We start from the raw sequence: 9888 nt of genomic DNA, 5'->3' as shown, positions 1-9888 counted from the left end.
GAAATAACTTTTCTATTATGCATGTCCTGCTCAAATTGAATTGAATATTAACAGCTAGAAGCTAAGCTTAAACTTAAAAATAAGGTTTCAATTCCATCTTAAAACCTTGAGTTTTGTTCATTATTTGAGGAATGGTTTAAATAACATGCTAATCTGATAGCTATTAACCTCTAACTGTTATTGTCTCTTTCTGTGTACCTCTGAGATATTCATTATTCAAAGTATTTCCTTTATTATTTCTTGAGAACTGAGGGGGGGTTTTTTTGAGAGTTTGACCTTGTCAGTTAGTTCTAGAAAAATAATCAGACTGTTAATCCATGAAAGTTTAGGACTTCTGTTCAAAGATGTTTTGAATTTTCAGTAACTGTGAAGGTCCATACAAATTGTACCTTTTCCATTCATTTTGTGTTAGCTGTAAGCCTGGTCATGTGATGTCACAGGTCATTATTTTATAAATATAACTTGAAGTAACCCTTATCTTTCCTTAAAACTTGTGTAAAGAATTCAAATTCACTTGTCTGCATATTTCTGTATGCACCTTCCTTTTGTACGTTTAAGCTTGTGATTTCCCTATCTGTAGTGTCTGGGAATTTGTTTACACACTAAATGTCTTTTTTTTCATGCTATTTTTGCAGAATAGAATGGACTGAAACATCCTTGGGATTTGTCTTACTGCTTCTAGCAGCAAAACTACTTTAAAAATGTCAGCATCCTTCTGCTGTACATAACTATGTTTCTACTATTTCACCAGTGTAATTGTTAGACAACATTTTTTATGGTTTTAACAAAAGAAACAGAAGAAAATTTCTCATTATACTTTCACTTTACACAATATGCTTGGGAATACCCTTGAATTCTGCATAGAATGTTTCTTGTTGGAAAAAAAATAACTATGTAACTGTAACTATTTTAAAATGTGGTAATTTAATAGCTAACTGTAAAGCTGAAAAATTGAAAACAGACTTATAGTGGAAAGTGAGATGGATACAACAAAGGTATTTTCGGCACCAGAAATATTTTTAGGCTCTGTTATCTGATATCTATTACTGCAATTTGGTTATGCATTTCAATATGTCCTTATATGTTTCTGGTTCACTGAAATTCCAACTCCAATTGCAGAAGCAGGTGCTCTGAGTGAAAAATTCAATATTCAATTGTCATTTTTACTGTTCTTGACTTACAGCATTTGCCAACTATTGTGTTATACTTAACAGGTCACTATGCAAGTCTCTGTGCCAACAAAATCACATGATCTGCTTCATCGAATGAGTGGGAAAGGATTAGCAGCTCATTATCACTTCTCAAGGCAGCCAGGCATTTTTGGTGATCGAATGGTACCTGTGCAAGTGACAGCAATAAACACAACTGATCAGAAGATAGAGAATATTCACATTGGGGAGAAGAAATTACCTCCAGGCATGAGGATGCAGGAGTTTAATCCGATAGGTAACCATATCCTGTGTTAAAAAACCCAGACTCTTAATTTTCAGCAAAATTTCAAATACAGCAAAGTGATTTTGCATAGTTGCGTGTATACTCATATATGTGTGTGTGGCAGGGAGAGGGAGTAGGTATACATGCATACATACACTCATCAACTATCCACTTGTTAGGACAAAATCTTTCTGCATCCCTACAAACTCTGATTCTCTTGCTGTCTTATTTTATACTGGCTATTATGGGCTTCTGTTAAAAATGAGGTTTTGATTTTTATATTCACAATTATTTTCTTATGAAACTTTAAATAAATCTGTAAATGTGTATTTATATTGGGGGCTCAGAGCATTGTCATTTTTTCCTTGTGAGCTTATGGCAGTAGAGTGGAAGTGTATGTTTTAGTTTAGCTTGTATATACCATAATTCCATAAAGTGTGCCTGCTTAGACCAGATAAAAAGCAATGTGTAGTCAGACCTGACCTAAATTGTTTTACTTGCTGCTCTCTAACCAGGATGGCTTTTTGCTATATTTCTGTCTGTGAAAAAGTGTATAAAACTTGAGAAAGAACACAGATCACAGCAAATTTTTTTCAAAAGTAATACCTATGTACACAACCTGCTTTCTTTTCTCAGCAGTCCTTTGTTTTAGGACATTGTGATATAGTCAGAAGGAACAGAAGTGTCCCTGTTTCATAATATAAATTCTTCTCCTTCAATGAGCTACATTATTATGTGGATATGTATCGTGATAGAAGAATACAGGAACATATTCTTAAAGCACAACAGTCAACTAAAGAGTATTCTTTGTTTTAAGTTGTTAAATCTTAGTATTAAATAGCTCTAAACTGTTGAAATACTTTTTATTTTAACATAGAATATATTATACAGGTTTACACCAAAGAGCTACAAAAGCAGTTGTCCAGTGGTATAGTTTATTTCAGAGTTAAAATTAATAACTGTTTGCATCTTGGAAATGATACACTTGCTTGATCAAGGCAGTTACATTTAGAACTCTATTAGTTTTTTATTTTTAAGTGAACATTTTCCTGCTTATTCCTCAAAATAAGTCAATTAGAATTGAGATGTCAAATTAGTTTTGCCCATAAACTTTATTTTATATCCCTACCTGTAAACATTCGAAGAAATAAAGCACAAAGGCTTCCAAGTACAAATCTAGGGATACTATAAATCAGATCAGGAGATACTAGACCCACAGTAACAGTAAATTAACAGTAGCATTCACTTGTCTCACATGAAAACATGGGGGGGAAAAGTGGAAGTAATAAATTATCCACTGCAGGTTCCTTGAGTTCCACAAAACAGTCCTGCCCATTAAAGTATTTATTTGCGCAAGAAAGACATTGTGGTATCTGTCCTGCAAAGCTGTTGGTTTCTTCTGCAGAAAAAAAAGCTATCCATCCTCTCTAGTTCTTCCAAAAAAGAAAAATTTTTCTTACCTGAATGCAAATTTTCTGTATTCTTTGTCATTTTGTGTAGAACTAAGCCTATACACCCTGTTCTTACTACATTTTGTGTTTCCAGCGTTTGTAAAACACACCCTAAAGTTTACCCAGTAGACCCAACAGAAGAAGAGTCAGTGTAGACAGGTATTTCTGGTGGAGTATAAGTTTAGTTTTGCCTCAGTCACTGAAATTACTGTTGGCAATTGCCCTGACTCTTCCAGTAGAAATGGTTCAAATTATTTCACCTAAATCCCTGTGCACAACATTTTGTTTGTTCCTAAGTGTTTTTGAAACTCCCTTTGAAAACATTAAACTAAAAGACTTTGGTAAAGTTAATTCTGAGTTTGAGCTGGAGGCTGTAATTTTTCAATTCTTTGAACAGACTCCTTGGAATACTTTTGTTTTCTACACTTCCTAATGTTAGACTTTAGCCAGCAGCATTAACTCCATGCTTTTTGTATTTTTACAAACTTAATATTGAAATAGTTAAATTTTGTCATGGAGCAGCTTTCTACTTTCAGTTCCTGGAAAGTATCAGGTGCATTATGAATAATCTGGAAAAGAGACATTTTTCTGCCTCCCTAATCCTTTTAATTTGTATTTCTCTCTTTTAGGTGTGCTTTCAGCTTCTTGTTGTAATCTTGAGAAGACCAAGTCTACTTTAGTGCTTGTTTTTACTTATGTAGAGAAAGAGTTTGCAAGGAAAAGCCTTTATCTCTACAACATTAGGGAAATAGTGTAGTGATTTAGCCAAGAATCTAAAAATGAGTATGTCTCTTGATATCTTCACTGCCAAGAGTGTCTGTCTGCACTGCTTTTATAGCACAAAGTGATCTGCCATTTAGTGTTCATAATCTTTCTTTTCCCTTCCAACTAATGCAAGTAGAGTATTGACACACAAATAAACCACAGTAATTATGAAATAGTTTAGGTTCAGCTGATTTTCCATTACGGTGTGTGTTAATGTAGATTTTATTTGTTGTGTTTTGCTATTTACTAACCAAATCTGCAAACTAGTGTTATTGAAAATGAAGTCTTAATGCTGGATCTGTGCACAACTGAAAGGATGTCACTTCAATTTTTTTTTCTGTAAATAGTTTTCCTTTCCTTGTTTTTCTAATACAAGGCCTTATTTTGTTGAAATGACAACCTGTCATGTACATTAACTGTGTGAAAGAGGGAATCCAGGATGCTTAAACATGAAAAACATTTGGGTGATACCTACTTGTAATAAAACCAAAACTATTGGATTTTTTCTTACAGAGTTTTTTGGGGGGTTTCATTGTGTGAAGTTTGGGGGGTTCCATCTGAATCTTCTGTTGCCTTGCGTGGGTACTTTACCTGTTAAAAATCTCTTCATGCAGACTGCCTTGAGCCTGGAGGATCCATTACTGCTACAGTGGGTATTGACTTCTGTGATTCTACCCAGACAGCCAGTTTCCAGTTATGGTAAGTTCTTGGGAGGGGGAGGGTAATTTTTTTTGCTCCTAGAAGATAGAAGTAGTGTTCATTGGAAGTCTACTTGGTAATATCAGACTCGCTGTTCTAATAAATATTAAAAGACTTAAACAAAATTTGCAACATGATGTATATATATATATATCCAAGATGTTTTAAGAGAAGTAACACATTATTAGTGTTCAGTTTTACTTTTAGAAGCTTTACTTTTGTATCCCACTCTTCTTGGGATTCTTCTTACTGACACCATCTTGAAAGGGACAGTCATGTCTGACAATTCTGTTGTAATGTGTTTTGTGAGTGTTCTTCCTTTTAAGAAACAGCAAGTCAAAAATGGCACATGCTGTGAGGAATTTTACTGCCCTGAGTCTTTATTGTGGCTGCTTGTGGTTGTTTTAACATGTCTGCCTGAAAACAACCCCAAAATTTGCCTGCCAAACAGGTTTATCTCTCATGGTGTAGATTCTTTTAAATCGATAGTGAGAATGAAACCAAGTAACTGGCTGGACAACTAAATCTTGGCTAACATGCCTGATTTACATTTTTTGTGCTCATTATTGGTGCTTGCAAGGTCCTCTTTCTGCATCCTAGGCTAGCAGGGAACCCTTTCACCCAGTGAGAATCCTGTTACAAACTGGGATATAAAACCCATGTAATTTACAGTAGCAGTGTCCCAACACTGGGAACGAATGGGTGGGAGAAAACTCAACACTTTCTTTTAGGAGCTTTTCAGGTTTATATAGTCTCTTAAACTGTGCAAAAGCACTGTACAGGTCTGCACAAGTTTGTCTATTTTTTATATGTTTTGAAGTAATGAATTTTTTGCATGTTTTGTTGCAAGAAGAACTGCTTTCAATATTCAGCACAAAAAGAGGGATATTGAATATTCATTCACATTGCTGCATTTTAGTTTGAGGGAAGCCCTTTATGAAAGTTCTATACTTCCTCCTTTAGAAAATTTCTGTAGCAATTTTAGTGTACTGCTGCTAAGCACAGCTGGTTCAACTGACAGGTTTTTGAAGATAGCATGAAAATCCTAATCCTAGAGATGTACCCAAGTGACTCCTTAAGTACCACTGCTAAAATAACATTTCTTGTTCTAAGGACAAGGAGGTTTTCTTATTGGATTTTTTTTTTCTTTCCATTTCTCCAACTTTTCCCTGTACAGTGGATGGTCCTGCATAGTCAGTTTACATATATTTGTACTGCCAGCAAAATGTCTGCAGCATGTAGTTTAAGCACGTCACATTGCTGTAACTGGTTTGTATGCTGTTTGCTGGAATTTGGAAACAGCTTTGAACTGTTGCCTGATGTTTGTTTGGGAAGGAGGTTCTCTTGTAGGCAGTGCAATTTCAAAATTGCTTCAAAATTATAGATTTGACTCTCTTTATCTAAATATGTTTCGAGTTTTATAAAATCGTATCTGCTCAGTTTATCAAGCAGAAACATTCTTTTTTAAGTAAAGTGGATATTTTTCTTTCAAGTACATATTTTCAGTCTACCAATGATTTGATTTTTAACTTACACCATTTATTGCTAAGAATCTTAACAGTGATGAGGATAAGCAATGTAGCATAACACATTGATTTTATGCAGATCATCACCTTTATGTTTTGGGAGGTCTGCTGTATTAGTGATATATAAAAACTGATTACTTTCTCCAACATTGCCTAGTAATTGTTTATTATTTTCCTATTAGACAAACAAGACAGATCAATATTCCTGAACACCAACCAGACTATGAGTAACATCACTGTAAATAGATTTGCCTCAGACCTCAGTGGTGTATTCATTTTAATGATTTAGACAATGTGAGTCCAATGACAAAGTGTTCAAGCTAAGTTTAAAATTAAATTAAGAATAGGAATTGCTTACTTTGTTCCTTTGTTAATTGATAGGGCCTTGTTTCTTTGCCATTAGTTCCTAGAAAATAGTATAAAAGTAGGTAAAATGTTACTTGCTTTAAATTTGCTATTTTACACTGAAAACATGTTTTATTCAAAATCCTACTGATCTTCAGTATCTCTGAAGAAATTGTGCGGTGTGATGTTTTGGGAGCAATGTCTCAAAGAACTCAGCTACAGGCTCTGTGACTTTCAAAAAGGAAGGAATAACTTCCAGAAGTTTGTCAAAATGTAGTTGAAATGGTGTGCACACAAAGATGTCTATACTCTCGTATTTCCTATTAACTTATCTCTATGGAAGATGTTGTCAGTTATTTTGTATTTTTGCTAGAGGCATGTTCAGCAGTAAAGTGTTCCTGATCATAAGAATTTTCTTTACATTGTTCTAAGAGGAGCACTTTATCTTGCATCAAATGTAATTGATCCTGAAGCAGTGTAATCACAATTACTCACTTTCTTAATTGGCCTGCCCAAAATCAGAAAATGGAAACCGATCGGCAGTGTTTAAATCAATAGCTTTGTAGTAAAGCTTGTGGGGGTAGGGACATAGTGGTAATGGGTAGATCAATTGGTCTTAGATGCCAATCATGGGCTGTGTGTTTTGCATAGCAAACACTACCCTTCTGCTTAGGGATGTGCTGTTGTACTAGTGGTTCGATAAATACAAACTGTATGAAGAAAAAAAAAACTAACACGAGTCATAAAATATTTGGATCTTTTTCTGAATTTGTTGTACAAGTCAAGGACAATGAAGGAGAAACTGCAATGTTGAGGTTTGAAGGAATAAGCTTTGAAAGACCTCCCTCTCAAATACTATTTTTGGTAAGCAAACCTTACCAAGATCACACATTTAATTAAAGGGGCGTGAAATGCCTTGACTTGAAAACTAATGCATTTATTTAGAATGTGGATTAGGATGTTCACAGCATGTACTTCTAAGGTGAACATCTCTTCATTGTTATTTTTCTTGTGCCACCTCCTTGCAGAGGAAGCTATTTCAGCCACACTGGTGTTCTGCATGATAATGCCTCTCAAGCAGAAAGTTAAAGAGGAATAAATGGAGGAACTAGGCCTTTTAAAAGATTTTTTTTAATGTTACTCTTTGTTTTTGTGTTACTTTGTTCTCATTTTGCAAGCAGGACATACACAGTTTAGAAGTTGAAAGCAATTTTTCATTGACTAACTCACATGCAAGGTAGGTTGCTAGCTTGTTGAATTATAGTTAAATTTTAGTATATCTGAGTGAGACCTGAGCCTTAGCGAAACAGGTAGGCATCGGTTGAGCAGAGAAAAGGTTGGAATGGATCCTTGATATCTTGATCCTTGATAACAGACTATATGCAATATTCCACTGACTGTGGAATTGCTTCTTTTTTTTTTTTTCCATGTCAGATCTTAAAGATTTGCATATCAGTTTGTTTTTTTCTTGAATCCTTGAGCTCCTAATGTTCATCATTTCAACAGTCCTACCACTTGTGTTATCTTTATTGTCTTGCATGTCTCTGCTTTTCAGATATTCTCAAGTCTTTCTCCCAGCTTACTAGTTTTTTAACATGTCTGAAGATTTGGGAGCTTTGCCCTGTCAGAATTTTGGAATGAAAATCTTTGTATCTCTAGAGATGAAAGACAAGGAAGGTTATAGAGACAGAGAGTTACAGCATATGCATGCTCTTACTCTATTTTTTGCTTACATTATTTTGTATTTGGTGTTACGAATTCCTGTCTGTGTTTGTATAACTCAGTGGGCAAATCTCCAGTTTCTTTGTAGGTATGATGAATGACTAAAGGTGAAGGAGAGATGTCCTTTTTACGACATTGAAAGCTGGAGGAGAAAGCTTGTCTTCTCCCTTTTTTTTTCTTATTCTTTTCATCCTCTCTTTCCACTATATCTTAGTTGTTCCCAAAACCATGAAAGAACCACAGCTTTAAAGATAAAATTAATTTATGGAGAAGCTGTTCACTTCTTTTTTCTGTTCCTTTGTAAAGTATTCAGAGAGATGTTTAGCTTTCTTTGAAACTGTTTGATGTAGGGGAGATGTCCATGGCATGCATCTCTCTCCCTAGTTTGGGTTTTGCATCTCTCTCCCTAGTTTTCTCAAGGTTTAAGTGCAAAGAACACAACCAGAGCTCCCAAGGAAAAAAAAACAAAATCAAATGAAAGAGACAGCTTCTTTGCCTTTCATTCTTTTTCAAAATAATTAGGTAATTGGAAAATAGCATAACATGACAGAGATTTTTAACTGGTGGATTAACATATTAGAATTATTCTAACATATTAGAATTTCTTAATGTCCCAGTGTCATCAGAAGGACCCTCTCCTTCTGTTGAGGAGAATACATGCTCTTCTACTCTTGTTTATGCTGATAGAAAAGGAGGCTGTCTGTTCGTTTCATCTGTCCTGTAGTATATAAAGAAAACATTTTGCTGATTACTCCAGAAGAGTTTGGTGTAGCAGAAAGAATCTAGAATTCTTAAGAATGTTCTTAAATGAGGCAAATTCTGTAAATGAGAATTAAAACCTTTGTTCAGTCTGTTCTCTGCAGGTTCCATCTTACTGTAGAACCTTTTGCTCTGAATTTTATTTTCAAAGGAAGAGATTTTTTTTTGCAGCATGAAATTCACTTACTTCACTCTGTGTTGATGTAGAAATCTTCCCAAGCAGAAATTCTACCTGCAAGGCAGAGTAAATGAAGAGGGTTGGTTGGGTAGCAGTCAGTATTTCTGTTGAGCGCAAGCATGCATTCAGGTGTAGATGCTTGCACAAAAGCATCTGATTAAAATCATGTACTGGAATATGTTATGGAATATATTAAAAGCTAATGTTAGAGATGCAGGATTGTCTTCACATCACTGTCACTTATATTTTCACGTTTTTCTTGCTGTTTCCTTCCCTAGTGCTTTGTCAGCAGATCACCAAGTTGCTTATAGATGTAAGACAAGCAATCTGGTACTCTTCTCTTTATTTCATTACTCTAAAGTAGTCAGTTGGCCCTATTCCAGAACACAATTATGCCCAGATAAATAACTGACCTGGAAAAAACAAGGCTGGACATGAACAACTGCTTTCTTTTGTTCTATTGCTTTGCCCTTTTTATCTCATAAAAGCAGGATGCAATCCTTTCTTTTCTTCAGCAAGACTGTGAATCAAGTCTCCTGTACTTCTCCATTCTGTGTTTTGTTTTGCAGGAACTTAATTCTCTCTTAGTGTTGCACTTCCTCTTATGTTCTTTCTTTTTTAACATTTGTGGAGATTTTTGTGAATACAAGACAAAAATTGTAAGCTGTTAACATAGATGTGTTCGGGACAAGGCTGCTGCTGGGAGTGAAACAAAAAAAGGATTATATAAAGAGCAAGAAGAATATTCCATCTGATTAGAATACTAATTTATTAAAGCCTTGGAACTTAACACTATAACTATTGTTATTGTGGAATTTTAAAAGAAATCATTCACAAGTGTTAGTATTATTTACTTTAGTTTTAAAGATTTTGCCATCACTGTTCTCAAGTCCTCTGTTATGGCAGAGAACTTCTTTACCAGGAACCCTTCAGAGCAAATTCTTTAAGGAAAAAACAAAACAAAACCAAACAAAAACAACCAAACTGAGAGATGGAATAGCCAAGGGTT

General features: G+C 34.8%; 1 protein-coding gene across 4 annotated transcripts in view; it reads left to right on the top strand.

Annotated features, from left to right (window-relative positions):
• Positions 1-9888, top strand: part of AP3B1 (adaptor related protein complex 3 subunit beta 1) — a 155669-nt gene that overhangs the window by 123541 nt on the left and 22240 nt on the right. For all 4 annotated transcript variants that reach the window (XM_066180771.1, XM_066180772.1, XM_066180770.1 and 1 more), the window contains 2 exons: positions 1215-1446; positions 4265-4349. In XM_066180771.1, the coding sequence (XP_066036868.1) occupies positions 1215-1446; positions 4265-4349 (317 nt within the window). The remainder of the gene's footprint in view (positions 1-1214; positions 1447-4264; positions 4350-9888) is intronic.

This window comes from Chamaea fasciata, unplaced genomic scaffold (assembly GCF_029207755.1).
Source record: "Chamaea fasciata isolate MVZ Bird 193981 ecotype frontalis unplaced genomic scaffold, bChaFas1.0.hap1 SCAF_4, whole genome shotgun sequence".
Taxonomy (NCBI): domain Eukaryota; kingdom Metazoa; phylum Chordata; class Aves; order Passeriformes; family Sylviidae; genus Chamaea; species Chamaea fasciata.
Note: the sequence above shows the minus strand (reverse complement) of the source record. Positions and strands in the feature narration are given on the sequence as shown.